The sequence below is a fragment of the Choristoneura fumiferana genome, chromosome 6 (genome assembly GCF_025370935.1).
Source record: "Choristoneura fumiferana chromosome 6, NRCan_CFum_1, whole genome shotgun sequence".
NCBI lineage: Eukaryota > Metazoa > Arthropoda > Insecta > Lepidoptera > Tortricidae > Choristoneura > Choristoneura fumiferana.
Window position 1 is genome coordinate 7923150 of NC_133477.1, and position 24735 is coordinate 7947884.

The 24735-nt window shown below is 38.2% G+C and overlaps 4 protein-coding genes across 4 annotated transcripts; 2 read left to right on the top strand and 2 right to left on the bottom strand.

Annotated features, from left to right (window-relative positions):
- Positions 1-809: 809 nt before the first annotated feature.
- Positions 810-1763, bottom strand: LOC141428945 (gem-associated protein 6-like). The gene is made up of 2 exons (XM_074089024.1): positions 1380-1763; positions 810-1299 (listed from the first exon to the last, which is right to left on the bottom strand). The coding sequence occupies exons 1-2, from the start codon at positions 1535-1537 to the stop codon at positions 963-965; spliced, it is 495 nt and encodes a 164-aa protein (XP_073945125.1). The 5' UTR covers positions 1538-1763; the 3' UTR covers positions 810-962.
- A 971-nt stretch (positions 1764-2734) lies between these two features.
- RpL29 (ribosomal protein L29) lies at positions 2735-4774 on the bottom strand. The gene is made up of 4 exons (XM_074089025.1): positions 4724-4774; positions 4547-4601; positions 4310-4374; positions 2735-2887 (listed from the first exon to the last, which is right to left on the bottom strand). The coding sequence occupies exons 2-4, from the start codon at positions 4581-4583 to the stop codon at positions 2768-2770; spliced, it is 222 nt and encodes a 73-aa protein (XP_073945126.1). The 5' UTR covers positions 4584-4601; positions 4724-4774; the 3' UTR covers positions 2735-2767.
- A 269-nt stretch (positions 4775-5043) lies between these two features.
- Positions 5044-17146, top strand: asp (microtubule assembly factor abnormal spindle). Its single transcript, XM_074089026.1, has 8 exons — positions 5044-5329; positions 5421-5618; positions 6697-6894; positions 8092-13338; positions 13533-13728; positions 14129-14310; positions 15878-15997; positions 16664-17146. Exons 1-8 carry the CDS (start codon positions 5318-5320, stop codon positions 16931-16933), a joined length of 6423 nt encoding a protein of 2140 aa, XP_073945127.1. The 5' UTR covers positions 5044-5317; the 3' UTR covers positions 16934-17146.
- Positions 17147-18461: 1315 nt separating this feature from the next.
- On the top strand, positions 18462-23563 carry Srp68 (signal recognition particle 68). The gene is made up of 6 exons (XM_074089027.1): positions 18462-18691; positions 19863-19984; positions 20431-20658; positions 21497-21682; positions 22120-22250; positions 22466-23563. The coding sequence occupies exons 1-6, from the start codon at positions 18592-18594 to the stop codon at positions 23484-23486; spliced, it is 1788 nt and encodes a 595-aa protein (XP_073945128.1). The 5' UTR covers positions 18462-18591; the 3' UTR covers positions 23487-23563.
- Positions 23564-24735: the final 1172 nt, after the last annotated feature.

A 24735-nucleotide genomic window follows, 5' to 3' on the forward strand; every position in this document is an offset into this window, starting at 1 on the left:
AGCACATTCCTTATTTAGGCTCTTGGAAGTACAAAATTCAAATTCAAATCATTTATTCAGTAAATAGGCCGCAATGGGCACTTTTACAGCGCTTTCAGAAAGACCATCATTGCCAAGAAGAATGCGCCGCAAGAAATTTGGCAGAAAGTCATTTACAATTACCCCTACAACTGTGTGCTTACAGAAAATAGGGTTGTAAGGAAGCTTACGTAGGTTACTGTAATAATACCTTCACTTTTTCATTTATTAAAAAAATATATAATGATTTGGGCTGCTCAGCTCGGCAGAGCATTCTAAAAATCGTTTGGTATTCAATTAAATTAGAATGTAATTTTACTGCATGACATTGCTACAAGGCAAATTATTTGGTAATGTGCAGCATATCTAATATTTGTATGAACATTAAATTAATATTAGATCAAATAAAATGTTTTAAGTTTCATTATTTTTGTTGCATTTACTTGTTTTTTAAATAAATAAATAATATTTTTTTCTAAGGATTTCGTATTTTGTTCCAAGTTTAGGTATATTTTGGTTTTCCTTGTCAGTTTGATATACTTACTACCATCCTGAATTTTTTTAAATTTTTCCACCCACCGGTTTAGATTTTAGGGGGGGGGGGACGCTCGATTTTAATTGAAAACAAATCACTGAACTATAAGGGTTCCATTTTTGCCATTTTGGCTATGGAACCCTAAAAACATCCACACACTGTTATGTTGCAAACAATAATGAAACAATAATATAACGATGGTGTAGCCAAGGAGGGATTTTGGGGGTCTAATGGGGGTCTAATGATTACATTAATATTGAATTGACAAAATTACTAATTGTTTTATTTTCTTGTATAAGCCCCGGTATACACATACTTGACTTAACACTAAGGCTAGTAAAGCTGTTTGGATGATTATGTTTCTGACAGTACCAGTGTGTTTTCAGACCACAATGTACTTATCTCTCAATCATTCTACAGGCATTGCTTCCATGATCTTCCTTATTTGTAGAATAACAACTGGATTCTCTGCACAAATGTCTGTCACACTATAAGGAGGTAGGACACTGACATTCCCAATCACTAAACTGTCTCCATCCTCTTTTACTGGTAACAGGTTCTTCACGAACCATGCTGTTAGTTGAACTTTCCTTTTTAACACATTTATATCTGAGACTCCTGCAGAAGATTTACGAGTTGGCGGTGTGAGACCTATACTTGGTGTATCTTCTTGTAGGTCTATTATTGCATGGCCTGGTATAACAATTGTTTTGAAATTGCCTTCATGTGGCGTAGAGATGATCACACTAAAAAAATATATAATTTTGGTTAGAATTTTTTCAATTTTTTTTTAACTATTAATTTTTTTAAAAAAGCTTAAAATTACCTGAAAGTGATAGGATCTATTGAATGCAGAAAACCACTGTACGACGAGTTTTTTATAAGTTCCACTTTGACGTATTTATCAATATATGAAAGCAAGGATTCTGGATAATCCTTGATTGAGTTAAAGTTTTCATTTGAAAGCTGTTGATCTTCGGTCATGTTTTATTATTAATTTCCGTTAAGTGAGGTGAAGGAAGAATTAACCTCACTCGTGGCTACAGTACGCCTACCCTACCTGTTGTTGCTATTAATTTATTTATTTTCGCTAGGAAAAAGGCAACTTACACCTGCCTGTTTTTCACAGAGTAGTTTTCTTTTATTATACTAGTAACTGTTTTTGTTGTATCACTTGTGGTGATATTTTTAATTTAAATAAACGTCAATGTCAAATTGAGTACTATTGCCAGTAAAAAAAATGTAGACTGCTTGATATATATTTACCAATTTATTCATCGTGCTAAGGTTCCGCAGGATATTTTTTTCACTAGTGACTAGCGAAGCCAATTAAAATGAAAATTAACTTGCTGCTTATTACTTTTTTCTTTAAAGGTAGAAAATTTATGTAATAAATTACAGACGAACTATTCAGATCTATAAGATTCTATGCTGGTTTCAGATATCCAGTTAATGGTTTACCCCCTTATTCATAAACGACAATCAAGCCTATTTTAGTAAAATGCGTTTGTCCTTATCTGTCACTTCGACATTTGTATTTGTTAGAAAGGGACAAAGCATTTGTTAGTTAACATAGGCTTGTTAAGTTTTATGAATAAGGGGGTTAAAGTTTAACTGGAAGATATCTGTTGAAGGGATAAATTCGCCTTTGTACAGAAATGAAATTTTCATTCTCTTTCCACAATTAAGTGGTTTATTTCTTGGAATTACGGAATGGAAATAACAGTTAAACAGGATACAGATATATAGCTATTTGTTATTTATAGGACAGTGGCATAATTTAAAGAATAGGTACAGTCAGCATCAAAAGACGCAATCACTTTTACTTTATCGTTGTAACACATTTGTGTTGCTGTAAAACAACGAAGTACAAAAGTATGCAGCTACTTTTGATGCTGACCGCACTACCAGACCAGACTACACTAGAAGTGACAAATAGTCTGTAGTCTGGTACAGTCACCAGCACCAATATCTGACACAACAAGCGTGCATAAATATCTGATACAACTCTTATTTCTAGGGATGTGTCAGATATTTTTGCACACTCCGCTGTGGCAAATATTAATGCTAGTGTCTGTACATAACACTCGAAAACAAACACTTCACTATGTGTACAAGCCTATCATCAAGTGTCATGTAATGTGGAAATGAAAATGGAAGGTAATAAAAATGAGGCACAGGTACTTTTAGATGTTTATTGTCTTATAAGCTAGATCATTTTTTAGCCTTGGCTTCCCGAGTGGCCTTCTTCTCCGCTGCTCTCGCAATCTGCTTGGCTGGTTTCAGGTTGCCCTTCAAGCAAAACCTCTGGTTTTTCAAGAATTTGGGGTCCATCTGGGCAAACAAACATTAAATTTATATTACTTTTTGAGTTCAGTGTGTGTTAAGTACAGTCAAGGACATAAATATCTATACAGCCATAGCATCAAATATATTATTATCTATACATTGACCTTATTTTTAGTGGTATAAAGGTGTATAGATATTTTTGACATATATATTTATGCCCTTGACTGTACATACAGATGGATGTAGTAAATAATAATTTGTGATCAGTAAATGAAGAAACTAAAACTTATAAAGAAAATTAAATGTCAATCAGTATAGGTAGTAGTATTGAGTATAGGTAGGTCCACTAGAGTTGAGGTCACGCACACAAGACCATGTTGTGTAATGACAGCAGGATTTTGACATTTACTCATTCATTTCATTCCTTCTCCTTTTGTGCAATCAGTTCTTTTTGTAGCTCTATGTGTAATCATTCACTTCAACTCTGGTGAACTACCTATAGGCAGTAGGATAGGCAGCACTAGTGCCGGCTACCCTGCTATGAGAGGGTGGTGTGCTACTACAGGGGCAAACTAACAGCTGCCTAACCTGGAATTGACCTAATGCACTCCAATGTTTACTACATATACATGTATATTTACAAACCATAACAATTTGGATGTAAACCTGTCAAACATGAGCTGCCTTGTTAAAACTAGCTTTATCCTATGGCATCACTGCCATGGTAGAATAAAAGATTGCTAGCTACTGTGATCCTTAAAGAATATGTCTACTAAATTATCAGGGGTCCACAGTAGTAAACATATTTATTAGGAAATTTCCAAAAATATTTTTTGACAAGGTCCGTTGCATTGTTTAAATTGTAAAAGCGGTTGTGACTGCAAAAAGTTTATGAAACCCTGCTCTAGCTGCTGAGCATTTTTTTGTCAGACAGTCACATTAATAATAAAATTTCACAATTTTGCAGGAAATAATGCAATGTGATCAACTCAGTTTCAACACTCAAGACAAAAACTGATTCCAGAAACATTGGGATCTTAATTAATTTAATTATACAAATAATTATACAGCTAACAAAGTACAGTATTCAATTCAACATGGGAAACCCGTTTGAGACTATTAAGAAATAAAGTATTGATAAAAAATAAGATGTTTTAACAATCTAGTGCCTGTACAGATTGTGACTGATATTATTATTAGATGACTTGTGACCATAGAAACAAATATATAGTATGAAATTAATGTTTGTGTAAGGTAAACATACAAAAATGTAAATGAAGTAACAAAGGCCTCTGATGGAAAGGATAATTTAGCAATGTCTTAAGATAATAAGTTGTTATTTTGACAGATGGATAGATTCATGCATTTAATTAGCTGATAAAATTATTTCTGCTAATGTTACCTGGTGAACATGCCTAAATGTACAATATTTCTAAATGAATAGAATACAATTCAAGCTTTACTTACTCCAAGGGTAGATTCGTGTCTGAACTTCTTGGGCTTCTTGATCCCATTCCTGTGGGCTTTGCGGTCTGGAAGGAAATAAACAAACATTTAATTCTCACCATATTTTTCACAATCATTCAGTATTTTCTACTATAATATAATAAGATATAAGATAATAACAGAGCAAAGGTTTAACACAATGTTCATGTAAACAGAATTCAATTGACGATTACCAGCAAAATCCTGATATTTACTTACTTTGGTTATGATTTGTGTGGTTCTTGGACTTTGCCATTTCTGTGAATTAACGGAGCTGAAAAAATAAATATTTGGGTAAACACGACAGCACTATCAATCCCCTGAATATGCACAGTTGAAACACTAGATTCACTTCACGATCTCTTTGATATTTTCAGAAACAGAAAGAATACAAACCTAGCGCCGTAGAAGATAAAATTGAAAGAAAATGTCACTGGTCTGTCAATGTCAACTTCTCTAGTCCTGCAGGGCTACTACGAAACTCGAAACTCGAAGTGCGTGTCGTGCGGTCCCTCTGACACTTATACTATTTAATAAGAGAGCGAGAGGGACGGTACAATACGAACTTCGAGTTTCGAGTTTTGTAGTTGCCCTTCTGAAGGGAAGGCCTACACCGAAATTCGAAGTTTGTATCGTACCGTCCCTCTCGCTCTCGTATTAAGTACACGTGTCAGAGGGACCGAACGACACGAACTTCGAGTTTTGAATTTCGTAGTAGCTTGCTATCTCTAGTATATTTATAAGATTCTTGATAGTTGGTATTACTATATTTATAAATCAACAAATAATTATGTTGGCAACAATTACATTGACAGTTGAGATTTGAAATCACTTTTTGAATGAACGACAGAAGCAGAACGAATATTACATTGTTTCAGAATATAATTTCGCAAACACTGAAAACTCCGTAATTTGATATTGTGTATAATGGTCAACTAGTTAGTTATATGAACATAAAGTTGATGGTGATAATAACTTTCTGTGTTAAAAATGTACTTCGAAGTAAGTGATGTTTCATACCATTACATCTTATTTATTTGACTTATATTTCGTTAATGAGTGTTTTGTTAAAATTACTGTTCCTAAATTTTAGATTGATAATACACCTGAACATATACGGAAGTCACGAAGAGCTGAGAATGCTCGAAAGGAGACTCCAAAAGAAGAATGCCCTAGATTGATTCTGGCTCCGTTTTCGAGACCTCCGCAAGTACTTTTCGATAATGTTTTGATTGGGTCTTCCTGTGAGCGTCAATTAGAAGTATTCAACCCTGCTAAATGTGTCCAACAGGTAACATATTGTCACACCTTTAACTAAATATTTTCTTTTCATTTTCTTTCATTACACCTTTAACTAAACATTTTATCTTCGAATTGCATTACATTCTAACAAGAGTATTTGTCTGGTAAATATTTTAATTATATATGCGGACTGTTACCATGTTATTTAATTATATATTTTTTTATATATTTAAAGAAGTAGAACAATAATTATGTTTTTGTAATTTTTCAATTAGTAATTTTCATTTTGAAACTGAAATTTAATTAAAAGTCCTGCACTAAATTAAGGTGTGGTTAAAGTATGACCTGTAAAATTGTCCACCTGAAATGATTAAAAATAATTTACAACTTAATAATTCAAACCCCTTTTGCCTTCAGGGTTATAATTATGACATATTATAGTTATTACATATTATGGTTATTGCATTATAATTATTATTATAGTTTATTCTGTGGGCTTGTACACTAACCATACCCCTAAATTACATACCCAGACAATCTTATTCTGATGAGTGGTTTTGATGGATTTGTTTGCAATAAAGTATTGAAGTGGTTCGCTACATCTTTAATTGTGAGAACTGCTAAGGAATGGGATTCACTCTCATCGTCATTTATGCAAAGATGCAGCCTAGGGCTCTTCAAGGCTAGAGTGAATAGGCTGTTACTGAACCAGTGAACACCATTGGCCTCATCTGCACTTTTCATCGGATGAGGTAGGGGCCAATCATGGGTCAGTTTTATGTAAAAAGAAAAGATGCAATAATTTGAAAACAATCTGCATATCCATAATAAATAAGGGATTAGTTTGCCTTTGTACATCTTTTTGTTAACTGTTATTTTCATATGTTTTATGTACCATCAGCCAAATAAGTGGTCTATCAATTTTTAAACAAGTTCCTATCAAATGAATATGTCGCTAAAGTCTAACTTTCAAGTTGACAGATACGACTATTGGCATTATTGTTTTGTGACATGCAAACAATTATCAACTTTAGGGTGGTAGACCACATATTTGGCTGATGGTACAATGAACACAATACAAAAAACTATTTATTCTATGTAAAGTAAATTATGCATCATACCTGCAGGTCACACTATCAAAACCCCTACCTCATGGGCTAGAGATCCAGCTACCCGGAGACTGGTTGGTTCTGGAGCCAGAGACATGCTATTGCCTCACCATGTCATGGACCCCCATGCAGCCCATAGCTCTCCGGGAAACCATACACTTTGCCAACGAGAAGAGAGGCAGATATGACGTTATAGTTGTATTGAAGTCTGTTATGGTAATATTTTTTTGTTACTTTGAATGTAGAAACTGATTGTTAATTGATTTATAGGCCAAGAAACTGATTGTTAATTGATTTATAGGCCAAGAACAACAACTGATTTTGAAGACATTATATAAATATATAATATAAAATATATAAATATATTTGAACCACTCAAAAATATGTTACTACAGCCTTATTGCGTTGGAATAAGAGTCTGTGGTACTTATTTTTGAAGCTTTGAATAAGTTCATATTTTTACACTTGACTGTACTTGTTACAAAAAAGGGGGGTACCAACCATTATATAAAATCTCCCACTGCATATAATTTGCTTAGAAACAAGGCTCTGCTAACACCGGATTTTTATAAATATCTCTGACATAGTAGCCAATTTTTTTTTTATTATTTTATGGACCTTGCTTATTTCATTGTCATTAGATCTGTATTACATCTACAAGATTTCAAGGCAATTAAACAACTGATAGACAACCACACAAATAATTATACTAAATAATAAGTAAAATTTAATAAAAAAAATGTCATAAAAGTAGTGGTATTCTGAATAAAATAAAACCCCTTTTAATTAGTAAAAAAACTGTTTAACATTACAAAATGTTTGGATTATTGTTAATGATGGTTACTGCAGGGAAATGGATGGGTATTTAGGCAAATTGTGCATAATTATGAAGTGGTAAAGTGTATTACTTACTTTTAGTTTATTAGGTATAAAAAGTACCTGTTGAAATTAATGACATTAGTGACACAGTTCCCCTTAAAGTTTAAACTTGATTCCTTGATGAGTGTTGAGGGGTGACAAGATAAGCTGATTAAATTTAGCTTCTTGTGCGATAGACCATAGCCAATTTACTTTGTCACGGTGGCGTGGCGCCACTACAAGTATATTTCCAACGGGTTGCAAGTTGTTCCAAGTTTACTTTGTAAGTGACATCAGTGATGACAACCTTGGCTAAGTTTGTATACACTAAGTGGAAGGTGTTGCATACAAAGATGTACAGTCGAGTTGATGAATTAGTGAGCAAAAATTTGATCAAAAATATCTGAACACGACTCTAATGTTAAAGCTGTAAAACCTAGCTCTCATTTTTCTTACTCTTTGGATTGCTTAACGAAAATGTTCATGCCATGCCACTCCCAATCGCTATTACATAATAAACCTATTTCTTAAAATAGTTTGCTATTTCAATTTCAGAACATCAAGGGCAAGAACCAAAAGGGTAAAGTCACAAAAGTATCTCCAGGAAAAAATAAGAGAAAGCCATTGAATACTTCTCCTGTTACCATCTACAAGAAGAAAACTGAGATAATTTATAACACCACTACAGTTAAAAAAGCTGCGCAGGTGATCCAACCAAATCAGTTCAAAAAACTCAAATCATACAATAAAGAAAATATATCTGGCATATATGAGCATTCCATGGATTCTCGTCAAACACAGTGTCCTTTTGATACTCCTGTCGACATATACTTCAATACTTCTGAGATATTTTCAAGTATGAGAAGACCACCTGAAATATTACAACAAACTTATGATAAGTCAACAAACATGACTTTTACCAATGAGTTATCCGTACCTCACAATGTTTTACAACCCTCTAACAAACAATTGAGTCCAGGTGGTGACATTTTTGATAATCTCACATTCACACCTCTTAAAAGTGCACCAATAAAGAAAGAAAAATTAGAGCATGGACCCAAAATAATACTGAGCATGAATTCTGATTGTGATGATGACAGTTTGGACAACAAGGAAAACATGGAAAGTGGACCACAATCAATAATTTACGTGACTTCGTCGCAACCTACGAACAAATGGATGTCTGTAAACCCTGCCTTGCAATCCCAAAATCCCTTTTTTGAAAAGCCTATTGTTAGAGACCAAAAAATCCCCAATACTTCTTCACCCAAAGACTTGCACAGCCCAAATTTTTCAATTAATACAGATTTTTCACGTATCAGCGACCTCTCCTTTTGCCCACCAAGATTTTCAACAGAAAGGAAAAATTTCCCAAAAAATAATACCCACGATTTAATTGATGATTTTGAAGCCAAACCTAATTCTGACACATATACCAAGGAGTCTCCGAATGCGGCGTACGATTATCAAATGTATTTTATGAAAGATCAAAACACGGGTAGATGCAAACAATCACTCTTCAGAGAGTACAATATGCAAAAAAAAGAATTTGATAAGATCCAGTTACACCCACAAAAATTCGAAACAAATGTATGGAGAAATGAGCCCAGAACCATAGTCAGGCCACAATCTCCCCCTAGGTCAGTGACTCCGCCTCTCCAGTCTATTCCTGAAGAGAGCAATCATAACTCTGAAACCCAAATCTTGGACAAAACAGACAAGCAAATGCATACATTCACTGTGGATCAGACATTTGACACCACCCGCGACAGAAACTCATCTTTAAGTAGACAGACATGGTCAAAGCGAGATGTTAGAGCAGACCCAACGCTTTGGAAAGTCCCCATCGTGCAATCTGCGAAGCAGAGTAGAGCTAGATGGAATGTTAAAAAGAGTGACGTCACAAATACAAGCCGGCCATCTAACGTCACTTTTGAATGCAATAAAAGCATAAATCAAAACTTGTCCCTCAATCTAATAGGAAATGTTTATTCTCAATCCCTCACAGTGGACCCTTTTCTATCCACTACCTATTTCTATGACGAGGAAGCTGTTGCGAAATTTGAAAAAGAATTCAAGAGGTGGCTAAATTATATTTTAACTCCTCCTGCCGATTTAGACTGCAATTTGGAGCAGAAAATAGACGTTGGAAAAGCGTGGCTTGAAAATAGGAACAAGGAAGTACCCCTGGCGCCCACAAGAGAGAAAGTCTCGAGCGCTTACCACAACAACCATAGACTGGAAAGCCTGCGGCGATCTGCAAAGGCGCTATTATTGAGCCCCGAAATATGTCAAGTCTTCCAAAAGCTGAATGCTCAGATTGAAAAGAAATTAATATTTATCAGACCTGACAGAAATCTTCATTTAGATGTTGGACTTCAAAAAGTGATCATGGAGTTGTTACTTTGCTATAACCCTCTGTGGTTGCGAATCGGCTTGGAAGCTCTTTACTGCCTCGTTTTGCCGTTACGATCCAACAGCGATATAGATGGCTTGACAACGTTTATTATACAAAGAATGTTCAAAAATCCTTTTATCAAAAACAAGCATTCGAAGAGTTCGGCGCCCAATATGTTGCTGCCTGCGTACATGGAAGCGATCAAAAAATTTACCTTGAAGAAATTCTTCATGCTTATTTTCTTCTTAGATCAGGCAAAGCAGAAGAAATTGATATCTCACGACCCCTGCCTGTTCCGCCGCAACGCTATTTGTAAAGAGAGTAGAGAGATCGTTATTCGATTCACGCGGGAGCTTATAGCAGGTATCGGTGACATAACAAAACACCTTCGACCACTGGGTTACGTCGTCTCTCACAAGCAGACTTACTTGGATGAATACATATATGCTGTACAAAATATAGCCGTTGACATCAGGGATGGCGTGCGCTTAACCAAAGTCATGGAAATAATCCTGATGAAGAATGGATTGTTGAATCAGCTGCGAACGCCCGCCATATCCCGGCTCCAGAAAATACACAACGTCCAAGTTGCTCTGAATGCTCTGAAAGAAGCAAAGTTTGTGATCGTCGGTGATATCACTGCCACCGACATAGCCGACGGGCACAGGGAAAAAACAATGTCACTCTTATGGCAACTGATACATGTGTTCCGAGCACCGCTGTTCGAAACCGCTGCCAACGTGATACAGACGTGGTGGAAGAAGAAATACAAAGTTATTGTCGAGAAAAGAGAAGAAGAGGAGAAATTGAGACTCAAGCTGGAAAATGCGGCGCGGACGATTCAGTGCTGGTGGCAGCGAATCCAATACAACCGCTATGTGGAAAAGCAAATGCAACTGTATACGCGTTCTACACTAATAATCCAGACATACTGCCGGCGATGGCTTTGTCGCACTCGCTTGCTTAAGATGAAAACGAGCGTAAGGAAAATTGAAGAATGGTACATCAGTATGAAAGAGACCAGAAAGGCTAAAGATGATCTCCAAAAATTAAGATTGGAAAGGATGGCATTACTAACAAAATCTGCCATCGAAATCCAACGTAACTTTAGACGTTGGCAGTGCGTCACTAAATATCAGAAGACTTTGAAGAGTATTGTGTTGATGCAAAGCCTAGTACGTCGCTTCCTTGCCAGGAAATCTTATTTAAAGCTGCAGAAATCGGTCACATTCGTTCAGCAGACATATAGAGGCAAATTATTGATGAAAACTGAAATGAAGAAACTAAGTCTGCAAAAGCACAGTGCTATTGTGATCCAAAAGCAATACAAAATGCTAAAACAGTACAGATTATACCGGAATCTGAAATTAGCTGTATTGACCATTGAAAGATTTTATGAAGCGTTGATAAAAATGAGGCGAGATAGAAAGCAATATTTACTGTTGAAACAATCGACAATAACGATACAAACACTTATCAGAGGTAGACAAGCTCGTACAGACTACGTGAAACAAAAAGAAGCTATAATAAATCTGCAAAGGAGGATAAGAGCGCGTCAATTGATGATGAAAGACAGGTCCCAATTTGTTAAATTGAAAAATGCGGTCTGTATTCTTCAGAACCGTTACAGGTCATACCTGATCGCAAAGAAAACGAAAGAAGTCTACATTGCTAAGCGTCAATCGGCTATAGTGATTCAAAGGCATTTACGCGCGTATTTATTAGGCAAGACCCAAAGGTCCGATTACGTTCGAATGCGTAATGCAGCAATCATATTACAAAGACAATACAAAAGCCTCATAGCCATGCGGCAAGAAAGGACTGCATTTTTAAAACTAAAAACTTGCGCTATTCAGATTCAGGGGTATTATAGAGCCTTGTTATCTATGAGGAGTTGCAAGGAAAGTTATCAGAAACATCGTGCAGCTACTATTTTCATTCAACGAAAATATAGAGCTCAGACACAAATGAAATTTGAGAAATCGCAATACATAAAACTGCGAAGCTCTTGCATTAAAATTCAGAATTACTACAGAGCCATTATTGCTGGAAGGCAGCAGAAAAACCAGTTCCAAAAACAAAAAAAAGCTGCCATAAAAATACAGAATTGGTTCAGGAATTGCAACAAATGCAAAACAATACAGCAGCAATACCAAAAAACAAGACAGGCCTGTGTAACAATACAAAGAATTTACAGAACTTACATAATCAGTAAAAAGCAGAGAATGGAATATTTAAGAATAAGAACTGCAACTATTCGAATCCAGACATACTTCAGATCTTACATAGAAATGAAAACTGTCAGAGAACAATATATTAAGCTTAAGACTTCCACGGCTACTATTCAGAGATTTTATAGAGGACATCTGGAAACGAAAAATCGAAGGGAGGAATATATGCGAGCACGATATGCTGCTATATTGATTCAAAATGCCTACAGGAGGTACAAAGAGTCAAAGAGGATCAGGCGCGAGTTTTGTGCCCTAAAACAATCGGTTATTTGTTTACAAAGACAGTACAGAAGTATCCTAGCCATGAGAAAAGCACAAACTGATTATGAGAAACTCAAATATTCAGTATTAGTAATTCAACAACGTTACAGATGTCTCATAGAGATGAGAAAACAGCGCACCGCTTACTTAAACTTTAAAGCTGCAGCGATCTGCATACAGAAACATATCAGGCGATATTTGGAACAGTCGCGATACGCTACCTACAGAAAACATGTTATTTGTATACAAAGATTGTGGAGAAGTCAGCTTCTAATGAGAAACATGCACTCCAAGTTCGTACAACTCAAAACTTCGACGATTGCCATCCAAAGGTTCTATAGAGGACATTTGGAGACCAAAAAGCGGAGAGAAGAGTATTTAAGAGTACGAAATGGGGCCAAATTGATTCAAAACTTCTATAGAACGTACAAATATACAAAAATGATCAGAAATGAATATAATGACTTGAGAAAGTCTGCTATTTGTATACAGAGACGATACAGAAGTATTCTAGACATGAGGAAAACTCGGGACGAGTACCAAAAGCTTAAAACATCCGTTTTAGTGCTACAACAACGGTACAGAGCTCAAGTTGAGATGAGAAAGCAGCGTACAGCTTACTTGAGGTTAAAATCAACGGCTATCTATGTACAGAAAAATATCAGACGTTACTTGGTACAGTCGCGGTACCTTAATTATAGGAAATGTGTCGTATACGTACAAAGATTTTGGAGAGGGCAGCTTCTGACAAGATTGGTGCACTCTGAGTACATCCAGAAGAAAACGTTAATTGTTAAGCTGCAGGCTGTTGCAAGAGGGTATTTGGTGAGGAAGAAAGTGGAAGCCAAGAGGGAAAGTATGATAAAAGACAAAGAAGAACAGAGAAGACACTGGGCAGCATCTAAGATTCAGGTAAGCCATACTTTGTTTTTATAATTAAGTACTAAAATTTTTGCATCAACTTCTGTCATATTCTCAAAATGACCTGGACGTTTCGGCCACAATGCAGCTTTCGTAGTCACAAGTATGTATATTGAAGAGTAGGGTATCCCAGTCATTTGAGTGCAAAATGATAAAAGTTTAAGACAACCTACTTTGTTTTACAGGCCCTCTTCCGCGGGCACTCCGTTCGAGTCAACGCGGCCATGTACAACCACCGCGTGGTGGAACTCCGGAGGCGCTGGCGCGAGGGTGCCCTACTGTCCACACAAGACACCCTCGAGGAACGAAACGAAGAAGCTATGGACGTGCTCAACAACTTCTCGGATATGGAGTCCGTTATTAAAGCCTTTAGATCTCTGGGTAAGTCGCGTGAATTCGTCTTCGCAACTCGACGTCTATGCGCGCCTATTTTGCGTACCTGGCTGTAGGCACTATTCGTGCCAGCCTTGCTCCTGGAGGAAGCCTAGCAGACCCTTAATGTTGCCGACGACTTCCTGGAGCGACCCCGGTGATCCGAGGTGTAGTACCCTGTAGGTCGCTACGCCAGTGCGTGCACTCCATCACGTGGATCCATTTCCTCCATGCATATTCTGCACAGGGGGCTGTCTGTAACACCTATGTTATAGTTATAAGTGTTTGTTGAGTAAGGCATGTACGGTCAGGACCTCGACTGGTAGTCGAAGTTGAGACCTTCCTTATGGGATTACGCGCGTAAAATCGTCGGGAAAAGCTAGTAATAATATAAATTAATTGTCTGCAGAGCTTCTAACGGAAGTGTTCCCGATGATGTACAACGAAACAGCGCCGGACGTGGTTCGCCGCGTCTACGTCTACATGTCGTTCATGAACCGCTCCATCTCGAGCGTCGAAGTGCTGAAGTCTGCCGCCTCCGTGCTTGCTAATCTCACGCGGTACAGGCTCACTGGTCCGAAGATTTATGCGGTGAGGACATGTCATGAATATAAAGATTATAGCACAGAATAAGTAATAGTACAAGTACAGAAGCTTCACTACCGTACAAAAGTGACGTTTAGGCATAAGAATCGTGCCTACTTTATGCTTCTCTGTCTATCGCATTACTCGTGTTCACTCGCACGCGGCACGTGTAGCGCTAGGGTTGCTTCGCCCGGAAAACACTAGTGAAGGTTAGAAATATCATCATCAGATGTCGTTTGAGTACTTATAGTTGCACAATTAACAATGAAATAAATGAAATTTATTGCGTATGAACTAAGATACAAACTATTACATATTGTTTAACGTCGCTTTTGTGATGGCAGCTACAGTGGATTTGATTTTTTTCGTGTGAAGATTATATTTTTCAAGCCCTTTCATTTGATACCCATATTGAACCGATTGAAAAGAAATACACACTAGGCTATTTTTGATGGAAGCCGTGTTGGATAAATAAAAATATATATATGGGCAGTGGTGCTTACGTAACTATCTAGTTACCCACTTGCTCGTTTTCCACCCTATTGATAAACACTGCTGAACTTAGCTATGTTCTTTAGCCGGTCTTACGTTGAGGACCACTGCACGCCACTGTATATTAGTATGTACCTACCTACTATACCACTTTTTTGCGTGCGTTTAGCATAATCTTATTGCTTTATTCTTCAACAGATTAATAGGTACTCGTACGGTTAAAATGCGTTATGTTAACATGCAATTATTCATTTTATTTGCAGTCCCTCTTTTTACACACAAACACGTATACACTTATTATACTTACTAATAACACATTCGTTTCGCTTGCGGCGTAAGTAAAATAAGCGCGAGCACGTCACTTGTGCGATCCGAGGCAGTGCGCGGCAAAAGACTGCGAGTTACGCCACGACGGCGTGGAGTGTTTTGATAACAGAATCGCACCTATATCGGGGAGTGCGCCGCGCCTGATTATAGTGAGAAATTTTAATTCTTTGTCACTACATCTTTTAAGTTCTACTTTTTAATCTTAAGTATTTAGAAATACACCTCGACGTCCCCTAATTTGTTTTTTTCTTATATGTATTTTGTGACTGTTAAACTGAACTAAACTGTTAGGCGTCCCGCCTGCTTGCTCTTTCAGTTTCGCACTACTTACTTATCTGTAGGTAGCCCTGCAAAATTCGAAGTTCGAATTGTGTTAAAATTCAATGAGCGAGCGTGAATAGAATGGCACGATACGAAGTTCGAAAAATTTTGGTGATATTTCTTCTTCTATACTTCGTTTTTTTTAGCATTAGAAAGAAGGTAAGCGATCTTGACGTGTCTTTTTAAAAAAAAAAAACTTTTTATTTTTCAAGCAGCAAATAGTAACAATTAGCTAGGTTTATGATCATTTACATGCTTTTGGTATTATAAGTACCTAATAGTTGTTTTTTTTAAAACGTTTCTCAATAAAAAGACTCGTCAAGATTGTTTACCCTTTTTCTAATGCTAAAAAAACGAAGTATAAGTTTATTCTTATTTGTATACGACAGTTTAATAAAAACAATTTAGTCACGAGTTTGTTTTTATTTCCCAGCGTGAATATATTTCACCCATACTGAAATATATGTGGCGCTTCAGTAACAGCGAGATTCAGTTGTTCCTGATTCTCTGCACCTACCTGTGGCTGTTCTCCAAGTACGACGCTGTGAGGGAGGTAATGTCTTTTTATCATACTTGCACGTAATCAGCGCCATAACTAACAAGCAGGATAACTTGACTGGACCTTTTATTTTGCATTACACCTCAAGGTCTATAATTATGTTTTTTTTTTAGTTTGTAACACCTTATAGTTCATACATGGTACAGACAGGCTCAAGTTAAAACAAAGAGGTAACTGCAATGCCTCAACTCGAATTTAAAGTTTTGCTTTAATTTCATTTATATTTTTTTTTTATTGCAATTTAACTTTTTTTTTTAAACTGCCGTAATTTTTTTGTACATGCTTTCAGTTTGGGATGGGCAATGAAATCTGCACTATAGTCCGAAGTGCAAAATTCGAACTTCGTGTCTTGCCGTCCCGCTGGCGCTTAATATATTATTTAATACGAAAGTGAGAGGGACAGTACAACACGAACTTCGATTTTCGAATTTCATAGTAGCCCCCTCTGACTCGAACTCTCGCAATAAATAATGAAATGAACTAGTATAGCCAACACCAGACCACCACCAATATCCGTCACTATAAAGCGCGCATAATATCTGATACGACTCTATTTCTAGGGCTAGTAAGACGTATCAGATATTTTTGCGCGTTCCGCCCCTGTGGCAGATATTAATGCAACTGTCTTTGTATTATATTTAATTCATAATTTGCTCACAGGACCTCGCCGAGTTTTTGCATCTGCCTGAGAACCACAAGATGATGGTGACGATCAAAAGCAACGTGGATAGGGTCCGGCGGATGACACAAAACGCGAACAAGAACAAACCCATCACTCCTTGCAAGAATTTGAACAGCACTTTTTCACATAATAGTGTGTTGTTACCTGCTCTAGAGCCAGACTACGGTATCGCTCGAGCCGATCAACAAAGATACTTTGTGGATACGCAACAAGCTATCCATTGCCTTTTCCGTACATATAAGTTATAGAAAATAAGTCGATAATTTTATAAGGTATTTAGTTGTTATGTTCTACTGCAAAAAAACTGTTTTATTTTTATTACTCAAAAACGTCCAATGTTCTTGCTTCTATGATTAATTGCTATAACTAGAAATTGTGTTTAATTAATCGTAATACTAATATATTATTTGTGTATTAGCGTGACTAATGAAATGTGCCTGAAATAAATTTACTCCCATTATTGTAACATATTTCATTTTAACTGTGTGTATTTGTACTCCTCCACAAGCTAAACTTTTGCTTGGCTTGAAAAATCTGCAAAAAAAATTTGTATGATTTCCGTATCCTATATAACATGAACTTAGGTAAAAAATTAAATAATAATAAATATAACCTAACCTAATCAACAAAAAGTTGGAAAACCCCCGACTTTGTAACTTAAAAGTTCAATGTCACAGAAACGGCTAAACCGATTTTGATGAAACCTGTCTAAGAACCATCGCTTTCAGATATAAAAACCGGCCAAGAGCGTGTCGGACACGACCAAAATAGGGTTCCGAAGACATAACGAAAAAATTAAGTAATATTTAAATATTTTTCTAAGGATTTCGTATTTTATACGGAAAAATCATCTTGGCAAACCCCTAATGGTTTACCAAAGATCTATCCAACGATATGCCACACTATAGGGTTGGATGACAAAAAGAAATCGCCCCCACTGTACGTCTATGGGAGGTACAGTCACCAGCATTAATATCTGCCACAGCGGAGCATGCAAAAATATCTGACACGTCCTTCCAGCCCTAGAAATAGAGTCTTATCAGATATTTATGCACGCTTGTTGTGTCAGATATTAGTGCTGGTGACTGTACCCTAAAAATTTTATTTTTTATTTTTATTGTACTAGTTTGTCGGCATAGTGCATAGCATATATCCGTGCAAAATTACAGTTTTTAACATTGATAGTCCATGAGCAAAGCCGCGGACGGACAGACAGACATGGCGAAACTATAAGGGCTCCGTTTTTGCCATTTTGGCTCCGGAACCCTAAAAACCGCATTCAAATCTGTCCACCCGTTTAAGAGCTACGGTTCCACAGACAGACACATAACGGTCAAACTTATAACACCCCTCTTTTTGCGTCGGGGGTTACAAAGGAAAACTATCATTGCTTAGTAGGCTTTTCAAGTTAACGCGTCTATCAAAATTTTATAAAGAATAATTTTATTAAGAAAATACAAAATACAAAAGCTACCCCAAGTCTCTCTTACAAAGATTAGTCAGGACTTTTAGGGAGAAATCAGGACATTTCATTTTTCCATATGGTAGACCTAGTTTAGTTGTGTCGCTCGCTCACGAGATCCAGGTCAGCCATGCATGCTTGCCTGTTCGAAATACACTAACGCGCTTACAAGCGTGTAAGTGGTATCAAGTGTTTGTATAGGCTTGGAGTTTGTAGACGCTTGGCAAGCCTCGACAAATGTGTAAATGTAGCATAAGGCGTTTGAACCGAATCGAGCAGTTTTTTCTTATTAATCTGAATGCAGCCATAAGCAAACTGACGGCTACGTTTTGACGTATGACGTTGCGTGTACGGATGGTACGAATACGATCTTTGAAAACTATTCGCTAAAAAGTGCAAGTGAAATCCAAAAGAAAATCGTATTTATTTCAACTGTTATCAATTATGGTAGTGCTCGAAGGAGAAGCTGGAGATGCGAAGGCAATCGGAACTGAAGAAACTGAGAAAGAAGAAGTGAAACCACCAACAGTGCTTACGTTAGAAAGTATCCTTTTTAGACTGTTATCTAGCTATTTTACTACACACGGTGGTAAATAAATTATTCAGAACTTTTATGTGTACTAAAATTCTAATTGCGAATGACTTCTTATAAACAATTTAGTAATTTAAGCTCTAGAACCAAAGTTGTAAATCTGGCTCTCATAGGTTGGAAATATTTGGCAATTGATCTGCAAGCTGGATACTGTTGGATAAGACGATAAGGACTTTATTCTATTTTTACTATTACCAATGCTTCAACCTGGGTTCATTGAGACTTAATGTAATAAATAAATAAACTGAGTATATTTAAACAATACTTTGTCAAAAGAAAAATTTAATTTCTTCTTTTCCATGAATGAATACATTTTATAAGCACAATTTATTGAAAAATGTATAGTTAACCCCTCGTATGCTTACTCATACTCCTTTATTGGTAATATCATTATTACATGTCATTTTGTTAAATTATTCTAATATTTTCTAAGCTAATTAATCTAATATTTTTCAGTAAATAATAGCCGTTGACTGAAATTTAAGGAACTCATCAAAAGTGTAGAATGTGTGCTCGACAAGCCAGTTTTTCAGTTGTTTTAAAAAAATGTCTTACAAGGGAGCCGAAGTAATTGTCTCAGGCAACTTGTTTTACACCATTGGCCCTACAACATGAGTCACTTTGCCGGACTTTGAGGGTTATGCAGCGAGTGGGTTGCCATATCAGCGCGCCTCCCATACTTGCATAGATTACTATATACACATACACCAGTTTGGAATATTAGAAGCGAGGGCAGTGTGAGTATTCCTAACTCTTTAAAATACATTCTTGCTGACGTCTCCTGACTCGCGCCAACGACTGCCCGTACAGCCCTCTTTTGCAATCTGAATGCACACTGGATATCAGCCGCATGCCCCCACAACTATGCTCCATATGCGACGCGACTTAGACGCGTATCCATGCCAATTCATGAACTGCGTATGGATACGTTCCAATCTACGAAGCGGGCAACCTCTACTGACGTAAAGTTGCCGCACCAAGGTGTCAAATTCTGAAACGGCTCCTGCATACGAGGGGTTAAGCTATTCACAATTTTGTGACTGTCAATTCTTATGGCAAAGTCCTGCGTCAATATTGAACATAACATTCATTGTTCCCCAATGAGTTCTGTGACCAGCACCAGTATTCCGGCTGACAAAGGACGCGCAGCAGCAGCATGGGCTCCGACACGGCGACTTCCAACGCTACCGCGGTTACTGCTCGCGCCGGATCCGACGTCTACGGAAGGTTCTTAAGATACCGCAGGTAAACAGACATACTTTTTTTCTATGTGCATGCTCCATCTTGGTCCACATCTTCCCTTACCATTAGGTGTGATGTGAAACGCGAGCCTATTTCCTTTTTTAAAAAACTAGACAACCATGCTACGCACGCATCAGCCATCAGATCTAGCAGTTTAATTGAAATTCTGGTAATTTGAAATAATTACCGCAGCATTCCCAAAGTTTACATGGTGAATTTCACTAAATGTTGCTTAACCATGTGTCTAATTAGTTTTAAATACTTATTGTGTTTCTATTCATTATATTTTTTTGACATTCATAAGTGCTTGTTGTAGCCTGAATTGAATAAAGATATTTTGACTTTGACTTTGACTTTGATTTCTGTTAGTCTTTAAGATGTACAGGCCGTGTTGCCTGAAATAAATACCTATTTTAAAAAAAGCCTTGTTATACACCATGTTATCCCAGGGTGACCGTCGGCACTACCGGCGGCGCGACGTGACCGCGGCGCACGTGTCCGGTCCGAAAGCGGAGCCCCGGCTTCTCTGCGTGCCGCTGCTGCAGGCCGAGCGCGCATGGGCCCACGCCATGCAGCTCCGACAGGAGTCCAACACGGAGCCCCGGAAGAAGTTCCATCTCGTCTCACGGCTGAAAAAGGCGTTTGCTCATGCGCAAACGCTGCTTGAGCTGTGCGAGGTATGTCCTTTTGGCAGTTTTGTTTTCACTCGTCGGCCGCCCCGCGCGCCACAGTCGCATAACTAACTAAAATACTCATGATTTGCGAATTTTTGTTTCTAGTCTCGATCACTTTTTAAAATTAGGGGTTAGGGTTTGATACTTATCCAAAATTACCCAAAATAGTCGTTGGTCGCGCTCAGCGTAGATAAAGGCAATTTTTATTTATTTTTATATGCAACGCAACTTCTTAGTGACATTTTCCGAGTACCACTGTAGCCTCAGAGATAATATTTACTTTGTTTAATTGTAGTCGTAATCGCTTACGTACGTAAATAGTGGCGTGTGGTGCCAACTTTCAGAAGTCAAAATTCCCTCCTTTCAAAATTAGTTTGAAAGGCGTAGTAAATATATGTACCTATACGCCTAAAATCATTTACTGTCTATATGTTATTAATTCTATAGACCAGGGGTAACCAACTTGATTAGACCCGATCTACTGTTTGCTGACGAAACCCTGTGCGATCTACCAATTACATACTTCTTGAAATCTTAAGTGAAACAGCACAGTTCAGTATTTCTATTTTTTGCCTTGCCACGATCGACTGGACTAAAAGTCGCGATCGACCGGTTGGTCACCCCTGCTATAGATAATACCAAAATGAGTCCCACTGAAAAACAGCGTTGCGGGCGTTGCGGCACACTATGCTGAGCTGAGTAGGGTCCAATTTATAGTATTGGATGTTCTTTCAAAATGTTTTCCTTCTCAATGTATTTCACCCTGTTTATCGAATATGTGTAAATAAATCTCTCTCTCTCTCTCTCTCTCTCTCAAAATACCGCCTTATTCCCGTAACAGAGCGGCGTTTGCGACGCCCGCACACAGCTGGAGGCCGGTGCATACGCAGCCTGGCTCGGTGGCGTGCTATTGGTGGAGTTGCAGCAATGGCGCCCGGCCGCCGAGAGTTTGACGCGCGCGCAACTTGTGTTGGAGAAACTGTGTGCCGCCCTCGCTGAGGAAGAGAGGCTGGTGTACAAGCAGAAGGTAAGATTTTATTGTCAATTTCGATTTAAGAAAGTTGTTCTGCGTGCGTTGGTGGGAAGTGGGAACTCTAGTTGTCAAGTAAAAGTTTACCAAGTAAAATGTTCAGCGTTTTTGTGGCGTTTTTTCGTCATTAACGTGTCGGTAAGTATTATTAAGAGATGATGCTAAGGGTTAATTTAAAAAAAAAAAAAAACTGAAAACAATACCGATGCTAAATAATATCGCGATCAAAATTCTTGCGACTTGTCCTTCCATTGTGCTAAATAAACGTGGGATACTAATGCCATTTCAGCGTCCGGTCAAAACGCTCAAATTTTAATCTTCCTCGCCTTTCTCTATCAGTCAGTACCTTATCAAAGTAGATAATTTTAAGGGGATGCGGTAAATAGATGTATTTGTTGTAATACTTGTAATGTAATATTGTGACTTGTTTGTAGGTGGAAGAGCTAAAGCCGAGCCTGCGTTACTGCGCGTACAACATCGGCGACCAGTCGGCGGCCGGCGACCTCGTGGCCATGCGCGGCCAGGGACTCATCGACAACTTGGACACGCTCATGGCACAGGCCAAGTCAGTGCTCGTAATAATTATTCGTAAAATGCTTTTATCCTGATATTCTCAGCTCACGGTATCCATTAAAATCCAAACTCATAACCGCTTAGTTCAAGATAATGACGATTTTCATAGCAATAGCTTTGACAGGGAGGGCGGGAGGACTATAAATGGTCAAAATTGGTATGACGTACTTTATAGATGACCCAAAGTGTAAGCAAGCATTGTTACAGACAATCGCGGTCGGGCGCTATGCATGAAGTGGAATGGCGCGGGCGGCGCGCGACGGTGCGCCCGGAAAAGGCGCGGCTGTTCCTCATTACCCTCCAAGACCTGGACCGCTCGGCCGCCGCCGCCACCGCCACTGAAGCTCGCATCGAAATCCTCGACAACATCCTGATGGACGTCAAAGACGCCATCTCAGCCGTCAAGGACGAAATCAAGAACGACCCCAAACTCAAAGCCTCCGAGAACACCGGCGTCCACTATCTACTCTCCTACTTGATGTATCTCCGTCTCATGCGCACCATCGAACGGAACAACCTGCTTGTACAACAGGCCGAGACCGCACGGAAGAACAACGCTCAATTAGATGGAAAGAAGGTCCGGCCTCAGGACTTGACTAGACTCTACGAGATCATTTTGCAGAACTTCACCGAACTCCAACAGCTGCCTGGCTTCGAAACTGATGCCTCGTATCAGCAGGAAATCGAAACCCAGATGAAGGCGTACAAAGCTTTCCGTTGCTACTACATCGCCCAGGTGCTGACTGGTCTCAGGCGCTTCCGGGAAGCACTTGCCATGCTAGAACGCTGCAGCACTTACACCGCAGAATCTATTGCAAGTAAACTCGACGATAAGCAGCTGCTAGACAAACTCGAAGTGCTCAAGAAAGACATAGAAAGCTGCAAGTTCGAGGTCCACGCCGACTCCGTTCTGGAAGACGATGAGGACGATGAAGAAACTAAATACACGTCGAGCGGTAAACCGTATAAAGACAAGAAACCGCTTGTGGATCGTTTGGACGAATATCGCGAGGAAACGCAAGTGTTGACTAAGAACCCTAATATCTTCAAGATGCCTCCGCCTATGGAGGCCATTCCCTGCAAGCCTTTGTTCTTTGACCTGGCGTGTAACTTCATAGAGTTCCCTAACCTCGACGACAAGACTGGCGCTGCGGACAACAAGAAGCAAGGCGCCGGGATCACTGGCCTCGTCAAAGGTTTTTTGGGCTGGGGCAAGAGCGATAAGTAGGGGGTGGTTATGGGTTTCTAAACATTTTATTCGGCTGTTCATATGCTAATCAAATATATACTATGTATCTGTATAGATTAATCGTTTTTTATTTCATTGCATCTTTCTAGTAAACTCTACGACCATTTCGTAAAGGCTGAATACATTGAAACGTTTGAACAAAGACTACAGTATATATAGGCGTTTGAACCTGAACCAACATCTAAGTACAGGTGTACGCCTTGATATCTCCACCTTCGACATCCCAACACCATAGACTGTTTTAAATAAAATTTCCATGTAAGCTAAACTTTGGCTAAGCTAGTTTATATCATAGAGTTCGATGAACTCAAACGTCACTTTTTTCATAAGTGGCAGTCGCGCCAATTCAGTGCAATACAATGCAATGTGCGAATATAAACAGTGGCGAAATATTTATTGGTTAGCTTCAAGCCTTATTCCTACGGAGACTACGGACATATTTGTCCTATAAACAAGGTGGTTCTCTATAAATTTATTAACAAAAAAGTAAAACTGACTCCAAAACCCTTGAAAATATTTTTCTAGGTACGTACTAGCTCGAAGTCGGTGCCTCAGCACGAGCCAGCATACTATGGGTTTCATTCAATCCCTCCTGCTGGGTCGTGCTGAGTCACCGACTTCGAGCTAGTACGTACCTAGAAAAATATTTTCAAGGGTTTTGTAGTCGGTTCCATTTTTCGTTATTTTTTTGGAGTCGGTTTTACTTTTTTGTTAAAAATTTTCTTTATTTCTCACTTTTTAGTGATTCGTAGCCAAAGTACATCTCACAACGATTCTATTAAGCCCAAACACGACTTAGTTGCTTTGTTTTATAACAGAGTTCCGTTGCCTACTTTCTGGCTTCAGCATCATATCAGTTCGAAAGAATCATTAACTTAAAGCTTCTTCTTAGTCGCTTATCTAGGTATATTAATTATTAATCGTTTATAGACGAGCGAGCATTACTTAGCTTTGATGAGTTCCATTGGTCATCACGGTCTTCTTCATCAGGTCCAGGTTACCAAATGATACTTTCTGAATGTAAATGCTCATCTTAATGCTAAAAATGCCAAAATCGCCATAGGTGTGCCTATAAAATTTGAGGTTTGCCCTCGATTCCCCTAGGATCCCATCATCAGATCTTGACTTGGCGACAATGGGACCACCTCAGAAGAATAAATACCTTTTCGATTAAAAAAATAATTTTGAAAATCGGTCCACAATAAAAAAATACAAACATCGGAACATA